The 16,889-nt window shown below is 40.9% G+C and overlaps 1 protein-coding gene and 1 non-coding gene across 2 annotated transcripts in view; both read right to left on the bottom strand.

Annotated features, from left to right (window-relative positions):
• PTCD3 (pentatricopeptide repeat domain 3) overlaps window positions 1-16,889 on the bottom strand; it is a 30,816-nt gene that overhangs the window by 13,570 nt on the left and 357 nt on the right. Inside the window, exons 2-13 of the mRNA XM_061590875.1 lie at window positions 15,379-15,428; window positions 15,024-15,063; window positions 13,785-13,830; window positions 12,974-13,042; window positions 11,407-11,511; window positions 8,993-9,116; window positions 7,334-7,449; window positions 5,763-5,836; window positions 4,595-4,682; window positions 4,426-4,486; window positions 3,473-3,555; window positions 2,534-2,678 (exon numbers count right to left, since the gene is read on the bottom strand). Of these exons, the coding sequence (XP_061446859.1) occupies window positions 2,534-2,678; window positions 3,473-3,555; window positions 4,426-4,486; window positions 4,595-4,682; window positions 5,763-5,836; window positions 7,334-7,449; window positions 8,993-9,116; window positions 11,407-11,511; window positions 12,974-13,042; window positions 13,785-13,830; window positions 15,024-15,063; window positions 15,379-15,428 (1,001 nt within the window). The remainder of the gene's footprint in view (window positions 1-2,533; window positions 2,679-3,472; window positions 3,556-4,425; window positions 4,487-4,594; window positions 4,683-5,762; window positions 5,837-7,333; window positions 7,450-8,992; window positions 9,117-11,406; window positions 11,512-12,973; window positions 13,043-13,784; window positions 13,831-15,023; window positions 15,064-15,378; window positions 15,429-16,889) is intronic.
• Window positions 3,649-3,791, bottom strand: LOC133368136 (small nucleolar RNA SNORD94). The gene has a single exon (XR_009758599.1). It is a non-coding gene; the product is annotated as a small nucleolar RNA SNORD94 (small nucleolar RNA).

The raw sequence follows: 16,889 nt of genomic DNA, 5'->3' as shown, positions 1-16,889 counted from the left end.
TTCCAAATCTCTGCTTGGCCATAAAGCTCACTAGGTGACCTTGGGACAGTCACTGCCTCAGCCTAACCTACCTCACAGGGTTGTTGTGTGGATAAAATCACAAGGAGAGCAGCAATGCCACCTTGAGCTCCTTGGAGAAAAGGTGAGATATAAATGTAGTAGCAGTACTACTACTAGTAATAATAATAATAATAGGTCCATGGGGGGGGGAAGTTTGGGAATCACTCGTCCTAAAAAAACCTGAAACTGACCCCAGAATTCCAGTTTCATTATACTAGTAATAGGGAGGAAGCTACATTTATCTCAGCCTGCATTTGCTGAGATAATGAGAATGTATGGATGAAGAAGCACTTGAAGCATATACTCAGTGGGCAGAAGTGGATGTTAAGCCTTCCTCCTTGCCAATTCTCTCCTACAAATATCCATCCCCCACCACAGCAATTTCTCTCTCAGCCAGACTTTCACTTTCAGAGCCTGGCTACTTGGGAAAAAAATCACACACACCAGGGAGGGTGTAATATTCAGAGCTTGGAAGATTACCTTTAAAAAGGAATAAATTACAATTACTGTTACATGGCCCCATAAAGGAATAAATTACCATCACAATTACAATTGTTCTGAAAGGAATTGATTACTTTACCATTAACTCAAAAGCAATCACTACAATTATAGTTACTTTTTAAAAAAAATCTAGAGTGCCTACAAGGTGCTGGCCTTGGCTGCTGCACACCTAAGTAGCCTAAAACAACATTAAAAATAAACACACAGAGAGAAAAGTAGTAGTAGAATTATTTCTATCCATAAAATAGCAGTGGTGGTATCTCTGCTGGTAAGGGAGGCAGGAGGCGGCCACCACTCAGATCTTTGCACATCAAACCAAGTGCAACACACACACACCCCCAATACACATACTCTCTGCCAGCAAGCATCTCTCTCTCTCAACCACCTCCTGGACCCTGCCCTGCCACTAAGGCACATCCACCCAAGCAAACATTTTCCCCTGGGGTGCAAAAAACACCCCTAAAACACTGCAAATGCAGCAAAGTAGCCAGGGAGGGCAGCGGAGACCACTTTGTGTGCCAAATCCAATATTCACATACACACACACACACGTTGTCATCTTTCACCTCCACAGTTCTTTATCTCCATTCTGCTGCTGCCTCCTTCTCCTCCTTTATCCATGTTCTTGCCCTCCGGCTCCTTTCTCCCTTCACTCCATTCTTCTCCACCACCATTCATTTTTTAAAAAACAATTGTTTTCTCCACCCGTCTCACTCTCCACCTCCTCCCTCATTGCTTCCCATCACCTACAGAGCACAAGGGGAAAATGATGCTGCACAGAAGCCCAGTTTGAGGCACTTGATTTTCATCCATGAATGAGAGGAGCAGAAGACTTCCCCTGCTCCCCCCCCCCCCAGTAATGCCCAAACATCATACTGGAAACATTACACTTACTCCTCAAAAGTAATAAAATCACTCCTTGTTCTATTACAATCAAAATGTAAAGAAACTACCCACTTGTTCCTCAAAAAGTAATAAATTACAAGTAATTTGTTTTTTGTAACTAGTTACTTCGAAGCTTAGGTAATATTTGATATCTGCAGTAGAGAATTGGAGAGGAGCATTCCTTTTCTGTCTGCAAAGTTCCCCATGCAAGATGGGGAAATCCCTCATGATTTCTGGCTCAATTCTTACTTCTGGGACCAATTAAGAATTAATCGTGTGAGGGAAGAGCTGTATAGCTGAAGCTGCCTTTTCTTCTTGGCCTGGAAATTGCCACCTGCTCCACTCCTGGATCTGATCTGGGGAAAGTGTGCTGCCAGGGTGGGTAAGGCAGCCAGATCCACCCATTATCAGCGTGGGAGGAAGATAACTCCATCAAGCCCTCTGCTGTGAGGATTCTAACTGCCATCAAGTCAGGGGCCTGAGGGACAAGGTGCCTTGTTTTCCTGGCCTGGATGTTATCACCACCTCTGCTCCTGGATATGATCTGGGGAGAAGAGCGCTTCTGGGGAGGGACTGCTCTTTCCCAAAGATAAGACAGCCAGAGTCGCCACTGGCATTGGCTGTAGCTTTAAGAACTGTAACTTGAGTAACTTGTGCCTCCTCCTTCCCACTCATTTTTCCTTGTGTAACATGTCTTTTTAGGTCATGAGCCTGAAGGCAAGAACCCTCTTAGCACTGGTTTTTGTAAGCCACTTTGAGAGTCTTTTTGGCTAAAGGGCAGGGAATAAATGCTATAAATAAATAAGAATTAAGAAACCTTATTTTAAATGCTTTATTGTAGATTCTGTGTATCAGTTTACGTTTGACAAGGTCCCCCCACATGACTACTTCAGGAGTGCACAAAACTGCTACTAAGTTTCTGTCCGTGCCGTGATCACAGAGGGTGTGACGATATATGCAACTGCAGTAGATCTTTTCCGGAGCCAACATAGTCACAAAGTGCTGCAGCCTTCTATATAGTCCCTACATGTTCACCTCTTTGGAAGCTGCACTGGAACAACGTTAACAGATGGCAGAGGATTCTTACCTATATTTAGTGCCTTCATCTCCCTCAGGGTGCAAAGGGCCATAGTCCTGCCTAAAGAACCACACCACCATAGCATCTTCAGGACAGAATTAAAAGTTAGTAGATTTGGCTGTATGTTCTGTTGAGCCATCTGCTTCAGCAAGTCCTATTAACCAAGATGCAACAAAACAAGATCAAAGGCTTTATAAAGATGCAGTGATCCCCTGCCCCTCCTGCCAAGAGTTCAAATGTATGCCCCTGTCCCCAGCAGGGGAGGACTGCTCCATTCCTGAACATTTATTAAATTCTCTAGGTGAGGGCATCCTATATTATGCAGTGACTAACAAATATAAATATTAGTACTGAAGGACAGTTTTTTAGAAGTCTCATTGAAACCAATGGGTGTTGCATTCACATGAAGCTTTTTTTTGGGGGGGGGGGAAAGCAGATAATTGGCTCCATTTTTATTTCCATGATTTTATGGCAATCCCCTTAAGCTTGGGGAGGCTAACTGCTCCAGTTTGCCCCTTCCCCAGCAGCCCTCCGCAACAGCCACTGTATTTGATTCTATCCATTACTGGCTTCACATGGAGGGTCAGACTGGGCCATAACATTGAGAAATACTGTGCTAGAGCCACAGCAGGAGCAGCCAAATATTGTGCTCCAGCAACATGTTGCTGGAGCACAACTCACGTCACCTCCAATTATTGGTTATGCTAGCTGGGGCTGATGGGAGTTGGCAATCCCAACAGCATCTGGGGTGCACCAGATTAGCTACCCTTGTACTACAGCATCATCCTGTTTGGCTCACTTCTCATCTTTATAAGGGTACTATACAGAGGTGCCCTGAGTATTGTAGCCACCTTGAGTATTGTATACCAATAAAAGGGTGAAATTCCACTAAGTATTTGGCATAGGTAAAATATATTAAAACCCAGTGAACTAGATATTACTCCTTACTTCAACAAGTTCCCATCTCTCGGTGTATTTTTCCTTCACTTCTTTAGCTGCTGAAATCAACGCATTGAAGGTGTACACATCAGCTGAAAGAAGCAGAAAGTCAGGTATGGTATAAACAGCTTGAGTGAGTAGTATGTACCTTCTTTATATCATGAATCACATTAATTATTTCTAAGGCAGCTCAGTGTAAGGCGAAGTTCTCTTGCAAGCCAGTTTCCAGGAAGCCAGCTACACGCCAGCCACACTGAAACAGATAGCTCACAATCAGCTCCCATGATCTAGCTGAGGTCCGTACCCCTGCGCCAATCATCATTGCTGCAAACAAACTCAGATGGCCAGAAAGTCAGACAACAATCCCTTGACCACCCAAGGAGTATGCAAAGACACAGACAACGTGGCCGTAGTGATGTCAGCTGCGTTCCCGTTCACACTGAGGCACATGGACGGAAGAAGAGCCCTGATGGATCAGACCAAAGGCCCCTCTAGCCCAGTGTCCCGTTTTCACAGTGGCCAACTAGGTATTTATAGAAAGCTTGCAAGCAGGACCTGACCGCAGCAGCAGTCTGGCCTACCTGTGATTCCCAGCCACTGGTATCCAAAGCCATACTGCCTCCTAACAGTCCCCTGATTGATAGTGTTATCCTCAATGAATGTGTCTAATTCTCTTTTAAAGCCATCCAAATCGGTGGCCATCACTATATCTTGTGGGAACAAATTCTATGTGTGAAGAAGTACTTTGTCCTGAATCTTCCACCATTCAGTCTCATTGGACGACCCCGGATTCTAGTATTATATGAAAGAGAGAGAAACGTATCTCTGTTTTCTCTATCATGCATAAACCTGTACTACATGTACTAGAAAGGCAGGGCCAAGTCACTAGCTGCAGCTCTTCCCCAGTTTCAACAATGCACAATAAGGCATCGCATAGGTATGTTAAAAAACCTAAAACTTACCCTTAAGCCTATTATTCAACAAGTCAGTGTACATGTCAAAAGCATTTTTATATGCTCCATGCTGTAAGGATAAAAAATAGAATTAGAACAGGAATAAAATTAGAAAAGTGGCAATTAACCTGGAGAAATAGCAGAAGCATGTGCACTATAAAGAAGATTACAACTGTACCTTCACCATTCCTCTGATCATCGTACAATAGGAATGTGCATTTTTTTCTGGCATTAGGTTAAATATTCTTTCTGCATTATTGTTCTCCCTGTTATATGGAAAGCATAGCTTGTATCAGTATGATTTATATCAATCTTCATTTGCACATGTTCTCAAAAGGGCACATACTGAAGATGTGCTGAAGAAGCAAGATCAGACTCCACTTATGCCACTACATTGTGCCACACAATTTACACATGCACAGATCTCTATAAAGACTGGATTGAAATGTGCGATCTTTATTTCTCAGAATCAAGGTTTGAAATATTTATGGACATGCATGTGTTGCATCTGATGCCAGGGTATCCATAAGATACTGGGCAGGTGATTGACACCACAACATCTAAATCTGGCCTCCATCTGTCCACAGGGTTGTGTCCAGTGTTAGTGTTACTCAGAGCAGACTCACTGAAATTAATGGACATAACTAGCTGAAATTTATTAATTTAAATGGGCCTACTCTGAGTAAAAATTCAATACAACCCATTGTTCTACAATGTACAATATTGCCTTAAAATCAGGCAGTGCAAAGATTACACATTTCAGGCAACCTGGATAAAAATACGTAAGTACATGGCACATTTAGACTTTACACCACACACGGTCAATCAAGTGTGAGTAGAAGCATGATTCTGTTGTTCTACCACGCACTTGTCAACTTGAACCTGCTGCACATTCAGAACATGCATTTTTATGAGAATCAGTAACAGATGTTTCACAATTCTAAACAGAATCCTTAATTTTCTGCTACCTCATGTGTATCTCTAAACCATTTCAGGATTGTTCTAGATGTTGATTCTCTCTACCTCCACTTAGTTCAGTTTTGTGCATCAGACCGTTTGGAAATCAAAAAGATGTTTGCAGAATTTAAAACTGCTAAACTATAATATGAATTTTATTCTGTTTTTACTTGCTGTGGGCTGTTATTTTCCAAATCACGTTTTATTGTTCCCCACCTTGAGATCTTTGGATAAAGGGCAGGTTATAAATATTTTAAATAATGAAAATTCAGCATTTATTCTGAGGATTAAACAGCACTACATGTTTATATTAAGTGACTATTACATGATATGAATATTCCTCCCCCCTCCATTAATCTTTTTTTGAACACAGCTAAACAGCATTATACCTCCACTTAACGCCACGGCTCCCAGAGTTATTGTGCAAGCTGCCCCTTTTATTTCTTTTTTCTGGACCTTCCGCCTGCGAAAAGATTTCTAGGATTAGGCTTCTAGATTATGAATATCAGTGTTCTCTCTGCAACCAAGTGGCTTAGAAAGCTTTTATGAAAAGTAGCATACAGGACTGGCAACCCAAACGCTGGAGATTTCAACATCTGTTTTAATTCACTAATAGGCAAAAAACCTTGCGGTGTAAGAACATACCTATAGCCCACAGATATTTCTATAAAACTTTAAAAAGCAGGGAAATTGGGCAGCTATAGTGAATGCACCAGGGAAGTAGGAGACCTGACCTCAGGCACATGTTTTGTTTCTGTTATTTGGGCTGATTCCAGGTGTTGCCACCACTCACCATATGCTGAGACACATGTTACCAAAATCTTCCAAGCTACACAAGAAGTGGATTGGACTGTGAAAGACCAACCCAAATTGTGTTTGCATTTTTACACATTTGTAGAGCAGTATAGTATCTCAGAGAGGAGGTCAGGTCTCCTGCTCCCCTGGTGCACCCTTCACAAACTACACTTCCCAGGATTCTTTGGGTGAAGCCACGACCGTCTCAAGTGAAATCGAAGTCTGGTGTGTGTGTGGCCCCAATTAGCCAAGCTAAGCAGCTGTGAGTCTGGCTTTTAGAACAGACAGTTGGCTCTTACTGAGTATGCCCGGCCTTATCATTGATTTCATTGCTAAATTTCTTAAGTTAAAAAAAATGCCTGGCTGATTTTTAATTAACATTTAAACTGCAGAAGATGAAGGCCAGAGTATGAGGCAAGGTCAGTAATAGGGTTACAGGTATTCTGTGAACATGGCTGATTTTTAATTAATTTCAACACATTATGAGAACTCTGACAGAAAAAGTCTAAAAGGGGTCTGGTTTTCCCCACCTTTCTTTTTACACTTTGAACTCTCAATTCTCTCTGACTGTTTTGTGTATCGCCATGAAAATTTGGAGGATTGTTAAGCAAGCCTTTCGAGTTCAGGACTATACGTTTTGTAAAGTTTAGATTTGAAATGAGTTTATGGGAAGCATCAGAATGGCATGGGGGGTATTTTCAATTTAACATTGCGGAATCGAAAAATCCATGCTGGCTATAGTATACAGCCAGTCTTGTGGCTGTATAATATGTTCCTCCTGCCCAGCACAGGTGTGGGGAACCTTTGGCCCTCCAGATACAGCTTAACTACAACTTCCTTCAGTCCTAGAAAGCATGGCCAAGGATGATGGAAATTGTAGTTAGCAACATCTGGAGGCCTAAGGGTTTCTCTCACTTGCCCAAGCATGTCCTCAAGCGGACGTTGGTTAGAATTCCTGTAGAAAGAGATGAAAAGGTGGTGTGAGGTCCCTTTCTAAGGAAATCATGGGCGCATCACAGTAATTAAGAAATATCCTGATCTTATACTCAAGCCCTATGTTCTGTAATGTTACATACTGTCTGGGTTAAGCAGTAAGTCCTACGTTTTGTAATGTTATATGGTGTCTGCATGATACAATATCTATCTGCTACCAACTACTGCTCACCAGTCCTTCCAACGTCCTGTTATCTTCCTGACAGTTCTGCTGTTCAGGCTCTCTATCTCCATAAAAGCATAAGAGATCCAGAAGACTGTTGGATGTCTCCAGAGATATAGAAGTTCCTGCAGATGGGAAAACCAAAGTGGAAGTCATAGATTTAGAGTTATTTTATATGTGTATTTACATCACTTGATCATTCATCGCTCAGTGTCTTCAAGTTGAATGTGTGAACTGTCTTTATTGACCACTATGTTTGAGTTGGTGTCAGACCATATAAAATTCTGTAACGTAAGAGTGCAAAGGCTATGCACATGAACTTAATGCTGCAGCTATCAACCAAGGAACATATGTTTGAACCATCCTTCACAGTCTGTATTATTTATTTATCCCTTATATACCCAGTTGATCACTGTGCTCTGCAGGCAACGGCCTCCTGCAGTTACCATCTTATCAGGAGGTCTGTTTTGCACAACATAGGAAATGGGTCTTTAGTGTGGTGGCACGTACCCTGTGCAATTCCCTCCCCTTCAATATTAGACAGGCGCCATCTCTATTATCTTTTCGGCACCTACTGAAGACCTTCCTCTTTCAACAAGCCTTTTAAGTAGAGACCTTATCCCAGTCTGCTTCTGTGTTGGAATAGCTTTTTAATATGTTTTTTAACCTTTTTTTTAAGATGTCTTCAGAGCTTTTTTAAAAAATAATTTTTATGATGTTTTAAAGTGTTTGTAATGCTTTTGTTTGTCGCCCTGGGCTCCTGGGTGGGATATAAATCAAATAAATAAAAAATTTAAAAATGAATTAAAAAATACAGCAACATTAAATACAATTATCTGAAACACTAATGACCTTTAAACTCCTCTTTAAAACATATAGGTTTACACAATCTTTCCTGGATTCTAACTTTTTATTTTATTTTTTACATTGCTCATTTCATTTGTGATATACAGTTGTGTTGGGTTTTTATCTAGCTTTTAAGAAATTTTATTGGATATTATATTTTTATGTAACCACTTACAGATTATTTATTATATTAGGCAGTATAAATGTTTTTTATAAAAACATACATACATGCATTTCCAACTAATTCTCAGGTGTTGCAATTCTGCTTTTGAGTCTTTGGGCTACAGCAGGTCTCCTAGAGAATAATCCACAGCCAAAAACAGCTGCCAATGCAGCCACATGTTAGTCCCTCACAAACCAGAACTTCTGTAGGTAGCTGCTGCAGACTTTCATAGATTCTGGCTCTGGTGGCCAACAAAGGAAACACTGTTAAGCAGAGCTGGGTGACATTTGCCCCTCCAGATGTTGCTGAACTATAACTCCCATCAGCCCCAGCAAGCATGGTCAACGGCCAGGGATTATGGGAGTTGTAGTTCAGCAACATCTGGAGGGCCAAATGTCCCCCACACCTGTTGCAAAGGTTTTAACAAGCTTCCCCCCTAGTCTTCAGATGATATAATAAATCATTTAGCGTTTAAATCAGGCCCGTGTTTTGGAGAATCTTTACCAAAGAATAGGTCTAGAATTCAGTATGTGGAATATCAACCCCATTTCATAACAACTTTAGCAAGACACATTAATTTTACAGTGCAATCCTACTGCGTTCATCAGTAGGGCTTTCTCCCAGAAAGTGTATATAAAATTGCCGTTTTACATTAGTACCTGCCTGCAGGAGTTGATCATACATATCCACAGAAGCGCGTACTTTTCTGAGATGGATTTGATTTTTAAGTGCATCCTCACTCACTTCTTCAGGTTGCACTACCAACATTTCTGGCATGAGACACTAAAATAAGGGAGAAAGGCAGCAGCTATTTTCAGATTATCTAAAGAAAAAGAATTCACCGATGTTTTCTTCAGCGTCAGATCATTTCTTTGGGCATATTACAAACTTGCAACATGCCTCCTCTCCCAAACCCCTTATCTGTCTTGAAAAGTTGAAGGATCAATTTGTGTTCTTTAGCTTCTTATAGTTCCCTCAGTTTTAAGGTTAAGCTTCCAGCTGCCAAATTGGTATTTGTAGCCAACACAGCAATACAGCTGCGTATCAGCTATACTTAAGTGGCAAAAGCATAGATGATACTTTAAATAGTAATAATGTGCTAGGTTATTTGCAATGCTACTTGAGGAGGCAAAGGCCGGGGCAAGGGTGTACTTCATCTTAAAATACCCGAAGATGTCCCCATTCTATAAGACACAATTAACAACGAAACAGAGCATCCTCTTTATCATCAGCATAAACAGTACACATAAAAAAACAGCTACAAAAATACAAGGAAATATTCACATTGTAAAACTCAGTATACAGGGAAACAAAATATCCTCTAAAAATCAGAAAACAGAGCATTAGAAATGGAAATCAACGGAAGAGTATATTTTTAAACTTAATTGACAATTAGGCAAAAGAAACACCTATTCACTCTTCCCAATCACCATATGCCAAATCAGCCACACAATTAAGCCAATCCATTTAAATTCCCAGCCCCTTATACAACAGTATATACAATTTGGTCTAACTACAGCTAAAAATGCATTCCATTCATTCCTCAAGAACACCCTTATATGATCAACATACCTGCATCAAACACAAATGCTCTAAACCAATACACTCAAACTTCCTATTCTAGCATACCCTCAAACCATACCCTCCCTCCACATTCTGCAACCGCTCACATAATTCCATCTCACATCCTCAATCAACAAGGCTTTCTCACACGTCTACACTGTCATGCCCTAAGCCACCCTGTAGGTGCCAGGTGCATTTCCAGGACCCAATTTCCAACCCTGGGTAATTGTTCCTGACCAACCAATCCCCCTTGCCAAGGCTGTGCAAACCAACACCAACCCTGCAAGGTAATAGATAGGCTGCCACCACTCCTTAATCTGAACAACCACTCTGAGTCAGGGGAAACCCAGAGCCCAGATATAGTTCTGCCAGGGATTTCTAAGGACAAGAGCCAGACAGGCACTCCTCATCCAGAAGCCCCCAGCAAAGCCAAAACACAGTAGTTTGTGGACAGTGGCCAAGGTACCAGGTTCAGAGCCAAACTTGCCCTCCAGCAACGAACACACATGGGTAAATAAGAAGTAGCTTTATTGAATAAAATGTAAGTGCACAATTAATAGCAGCAAACAGTCCCTTAAAACCTACACCCAAACAGGGGTTTAGGTAAAACATGTAAGAGAGTTCAGACACAATCCAAAATAACAAATCTAACTAGCCTATTCTACTTACTTAAAGAGGTAGTTTGTAAATCTAACCTCTCCCCAGAGAGGCATAAGTTGGGTAGTAAAGGCAGTGGAACCCCACTCAGGTAACCACCCATCTAGATGGAACCCAGGGGAACAAAGGCTATAGCTATAGGTTTCACTCCCTATACTTAAAGAAAAATCCCCAGCAACAGTAAATTCGCCAATCGGGGCTTTCTAGTGAGGTAATGCTTCCCGAAGCGTCTTCAGTTTTCGCGCCTAGCAGGCCCCCTCCTTCCCCCCTGATCTCAATTGTTCTCAGGCCTACTTGTCCTTGAGTACCAGGCTCTCAGATAGCAGAGATAACCAGGTGCTACTTCTTCAGCCTCTTAATTAGCGGCAGCTGAGAAACTAAACTTAACTGTTTTCCACTCACTCAGAGGACAATCTCCTCCCAAGATGAAATCCCCACAATACTCTGCAACAGAGCCATGTTACATTAACCATTCTGAACCATGCTACAACTCATGACATACACAATGAGATCTGGACAAGCAAACAACTACTCCCCCCTCCCCCCCATAAAGCATTCACACCAAGCACTCCTTCTTGTCTCTCACTTGAGGGCAGAAGAGAATCTATCTCCCATAGCAGGCTTTTATCCTGGGAGGTACAGACACCTTTTTCTCCAGCCAGGTCATAACACATCACCTACATCCATACACCCTTCTAAAAAGAAAAGAACATGGAAAAAGATTTGTCTGTGGATTCTACTGGACATGATTCAAGTTTAGTTCTGTTAACTGTGTTCAAGTTATGCTCACAAGATCTAGCCATCCTCTTCGTGACAAGAATTAACGTGTATGAACATTAAAGCATAAACTTACCGGTATGTGAGGTTCTGCGATGTCCTTCTCAAAAAATTTAGGATGTCTGTTAATAACGTACATGGCGGCATTTTTCCCAGATTCTTTTGATAAGGAATATAAATTCTATAAAAAGAACATATCTGTATTACTTTCTTTACTAATGGTAACAGTTACCATTCATGAAACTGTAGTTTTATAAAACCTACAATGAGGACCTCTGAAGAATATCTCATCTCATGCTTTCTCTACTATCATTCTTACTAGCATTACATCAAGTCTTCATTTTGAGCTTACTCTAAGCTTCTGCCCTCCCATTTCTTTCATAATTTTCTATATTATGATATAAATCTATACTTTCTATTTTTTCAACAGTCATAAGCTGCCCTGAACACAGCATATGCAACAGAAGGGTAGGATATAAATATTTCCAATAAATAACTTTAAAAGAATGAACAAACAGTGGGAGTTATCAAAGCCAGAGTCCCCAGCGCAGCAGTAAAAAAGTTTTGGCTTGGCTTACTAGCCAGCCCCATCACTTGCATCACCACTGACCCCTGTGTCTTCCCTGAATCCTGTGCCATGTGCAGAGAACCTGGAGAAGAGAAGGGTACTTATCTTGGGCTACATGTTGGAAAAGAAGTGCAAACAGCTCACTGCTGCTGCTTCCAGCAGAAGCCCAATAAAAAAGGGAGATAAACTCCCCCTTGATTACCTTCTTACACCCCTTCCAACAATATGATTCCACCTCTCCCTCTCTTTATTTAAGAGGAGGAACAGGGGGAGTTGAAATGATTTCTCTCCTACAAGTTGGGCTTTTGCTGAAGGCACCAGCAATGTGACACTGCTGTCGCCTCTGCAACATCACAACAGATGGAAAAGTTACTCCTTCCAGCCCAAAATTCTCCATAGAGAAAAGGGGTCATTATTTAATGTATTTGTTGCTTTCCACCAAACAGCCTCAAAGTGACTTACAATAAAAAACACAGTTCAGTTTGAAAATCTAAACCTAGATAACCCTAAAAGTGATTGCACACAAATTCTCAAACAGGCAAGAGCTGCTTCCTCCACATGTAAGCAGAAACAGGTGCTTCTTTTCCTTCCCGTTGGGATTTTGTAGGAGGTGGCATCAGTGGCAAGGCAAGGCCCAATTTGAAGGACAAAAGCCATCTCCACTTTCTTCCCCCTTTTTGGTGGATGGAGGGAGATGCGGTTTTGTTCCCATGACTTGGGCTTTTGCAGAAAGCACCAGCCATGCCTTACTACTGCTTCTTGGGGAAAAAACCAACTGGAAGGGAAAGAAACTGAAGAAAGAACGTTTCACTTCATTTCTCTTCCTTGTAGATTTTTTTGTTTGGGCTTTTTTACAGGAAGGAAACTCAAAACTGATTTTGCTAGAAACAGAAAAATGTTTAGTAGTGTGGTCCACAATTATAACTATTTTTGTATGCATGGAAGCCTCCGGTGCAACTTAGATTCATGTCAGTGTCCATTTAGGATTGAGGCTCTCCCCCCCACACACACATTTTTTTCCAAACTGGCAATTATCCAGCAGTTAGGTCTGCGTTAGACATTTTGAGTTACTTACAAACTCAATCCTGGTTCTAGGAATAAGATAAGGGTCATCTTGAAACATGTAGTGAGCAGCTGTTGGATCCTAAATAAAAGAGGAGAAAGCATTTAAATAGTACCTTTTGCACAGACAGATATATTGTTGATATATCTCCCTGCGTTGCTGGCGTTAAAACTCCTGTCTAAACATTTTACTTCAACACACACCAAAACCTCTTCCACAGGAAAGGACTTTTTTTTAAGACAGTACATTCAGCATACATTAAGTGTGAATTTTGGCAATACTGAATTTGGTTGCAAGTGGTTAGTAGTGCTCAATTGTTTGCATAATAATCACTTTCTTTCAACCTCAGGGTAAGTTGTAGGAACTTTGGGATCCTGAGACACTATATCAAGTTTCAGGGTACTCAGCAACATGCCAATTATTTATGGGTGCCTTATTAATCCATAAACTGCACTAATACAGAAACCGTTTTCCCAGTTGGAACTATTCAAAGATCATCATTATATGAATAATATTGCTCTGTCACTACTTTTTGCAAGAGAACAAAAAATATGAGCTGCTTTATGGTCTGAGGGTGAACACAAAATTTTAAACTGGTACATGAGTCTGTCTAGATCACTTTTGCACTCTGGATTTGGAGGTTACTTTGAATATGCTTACTTCACTTTCTTCAAAATAATGCAAACTCATTGTGCCCTCGTATCAAGCTGTAACACTAAAAGCAATTTTTTTAGAACTTGAAAAAAATATGGATTTTGCACTATTTGGAGAGTTTCATGTGGAAAAAAGGAACTAGCACTGTATAACTTTTTAAAGCACCTACCCTGTTTACAGTTGATGCAAGTGCTTGAAGAACTGCTAATTTATCCCTAAATTTAAGAAAATGAAATATTCAGTTTTCAGCATACAACTTAACATTTTAAAGTGTACACTATGAACACATGACGTATGTACTGAACCATGGTATTTGGGTTCCCCATTTGGGACAGGCTGTCAAGCCAGTTTTGCAGGTGTTTTTCCAGAAGAGGGGGGGGAGGGAGAGGAGTCTGCTCTATAGCTTCTCTTGAGGCTCCATATTGTCCCCTATGCTTTTTATCATTTGCATGAAACCAATGGGAGAAGTCAAGTGATTTGGTGTATGGAACTGGTATGCAGATGATGCAGCTCTCTCCCTCTTTGCTCTCAGATTCTAGGGAAGCTGTTGAAATTCTGAATGAGTGCTTTGGTTTGGTAATGGACTGGGAGAGGACTAGCAACCAGAAGCTTAATTCAGACAAGACAGAGATTAGGAAAAGAACAAATCCAAGGATAGTGGTTCGGCCTATTTTGATGGGCTAGCATTCCTGGATACTCAATTAGCAGCTGTAGCCAGGGGTTCTTTTGCCCATTGCAGACTGGTGTGCCAACTGCACACATTCCTAGAAAGGTCAAACATGGTAACACATGCCAAGTTACATCCAGATAGAATTACTCCAATGCATGACTGCCTCTTAAAAGTTGCTGTAAACACCAGCTAGTCCAGAATATGGTATTTTAGTGAGTGCTTGCCCATGGGAGCAATTTGCACCCATTTTACAACAGCTGTACCGGCTTTTTGTTCATTTCCAGGCACAATTCAGTACTACTTATTAGCTTTAAATCCCTAGATGGTTTGGGCACAGGTACCCAAAGGACCATCTCCTCCCAATACAAGTCTTCACATTCATTAAGATAGGGATGGTAACTTGGGATGCTTCATATAGTGCAGGACTACAGCTCCCATCATTCCTGATCATGTGGCTGGGGCAGATGGGAGCTGAATCGAACAACAACTGGAGAGCCACAGATTCTCCATCCTTGCTTTAGTATCTGCAGGGAAGGCTTTAAATCCCTAGATGGTTCCAACATGGAACCATGATTGATTGGGATATGTGAGATGGCATTTGTTGTGGCTGCACCTAAACTGTGGAATTCCCTTCCCTGGGAAATTCAGGTGGTCCCCTTTCTCTTAACCTTCCATTATAAAAAAAGAGTTTGTTCCAGCAAACATTTGAAAACAACACATTTAATTGGAACTACTCACCAGGTTTTCTTTCTTGGAAGACAAATACTTCCTTCAGCAACTTTAGGGGAAAAAAGATTAGAACCACATTAGTAAAGGATATACATATGAAGAGTTAGCAACTATATTCTGCAACATTATTCTTAGGCGTAGCCACTTGGCTTCAGCATTGCCTTTATCAGAAGGAACCTCTGCCAGTTATACAAACAGCCTCTGCTGATCACATTTACTCAGAAGTCTACTTTTTTACGACAGGACTTATTTCCACATTAATAAGCTTAGAAACACACACTTTATCCAAAAAAGTGCAGTGAATTTCTCACTATTTGAATACATTGTTTTTATGAATTCAAAAATAGGTTCAAAAGTTCTGTACCTTCAAGGTTAGGGGAATTTTTCTGAAGGGCTGCATTTCCTGAGCAGTGCCTATGGAAATCAAATGCAACCTAAAATGTTTTAACTGGATAAAAAAAACATATTGCACAAACAGTCTTATATCACTTTACAGAATGCAGAGTATTTACTAGAACCAACATTAGCTAGACTGTTATAATGAAATGTGGAAGGATGTCACACATAACATATACAGTGCACAAACCAAATATAGTGCCAATCATCACAGATTTTGTACCTTTGAGTCTGGTAAAGTTGAGGACATTGCACATTATTGATTAAGCTGCCCTCTGGACAAATCCCCAAGGTATAAATTTCTCTGCTATATCCTCTACCCTTGTCAAACAGATCACCACCACTACCCTGGAACAGATACATACATTGCTAGCTGGCAATAATGCATTTATTACTATCCAAGTTGCAAACTTTGCTTTGTCTGCTAAAAATTAAGAGCCTGGCATAACAAAAGCCTAGACGAGTGAGTAGGATGTGTTTTTGCTTTATCATGTCTGAGGAACCCATCCATCAATTCACAGGGAGGGTCAGTGTGCCTTTTGTCTGAGAGGGGAAGTTTTATTTTAATTTTGTTGTTTCTTTTTGCGTGTTTGATGAAATATGTCTGATGAAATGTTACACTGACTTGTATTCCTATATGAATTCAATTGTGGTAGCCTATGGCTCCGAACAATAAACATTCTCTCTCTCTCTCTCTCATATACCTTATAATGCTAAATATTTGTAAGTTTGTTTGGTGAGACTATAAAGTTCATACATGGATTTTTAGAGCTGTTTAAAGGTTATGTCCAAACAAAACATACCTTACAGCAGCTTCTTTGTGGAGGTCTATTACACAGCATAGCATCAGTAGCATAGTAGATAAGTTTACCTGCTTTATTATACAGCCGGAAGCGAGATTCTATATTAAGGTACTTGGATTTTCCCAACGTTCTACCAATACACAGTATGACGATTATTTTTGTTATAAAATAAAGACAATACCTTGGACCCTGAAAACTGTGGGCACAAGGAAGATCATGGAAAGGTTATTTCCCCACTCCCTCCAGTCCCCTGAGGAGGCTCTATGGAGAATAAGGGGATCCTCCTGAATAGCATGACTTGGGATTCAGGGGGCTCGACCTTGCCTTATGCCAAATATAGTACGGCTGGTGGCTTTTCAATAATTACTGATAAAGTTGAGGGTTCCCCTAACATCCGCTCTGGTCTGTGTTTACGTACCAACACAAATCTGTTCCAACTTCAATAGCATTGAGGCCGTGCAGATGCTCATTGCTTGGTTAAGAAGCGGTATTAGGTATGTCGTGCTCAAAACAGCGCAACAAAAGAGACTCCATCAAACACACGCACAATCTTTTCAGCAACAAAGACATATTTAGTTCAATTAGCCACCCCCTCGCCCCTTCTCAACCCAAACCTAACTGGATACAGACTCGCCGCCAGTGTTCGTTTTACCTGCGTCCAGACACATGGCGGCCT

Source organism: Rhineura floridana, chromosome 11 (assembly GCF_030035675.1).
Source record: "Rhineura floridana isolate rRhiFlo1 chromosome 11, rRhiFlo1.hap2, whole genome shotgun sequence".
NCBI lineage: Eukaryota > Metazoa > Chordata > Lepidosauria > Squamata > Rhineuridae > Rhineura > Rhineura floridana.
This window is presented reverse-complemented; position numbering and strand designations above follow the sequence as displayed.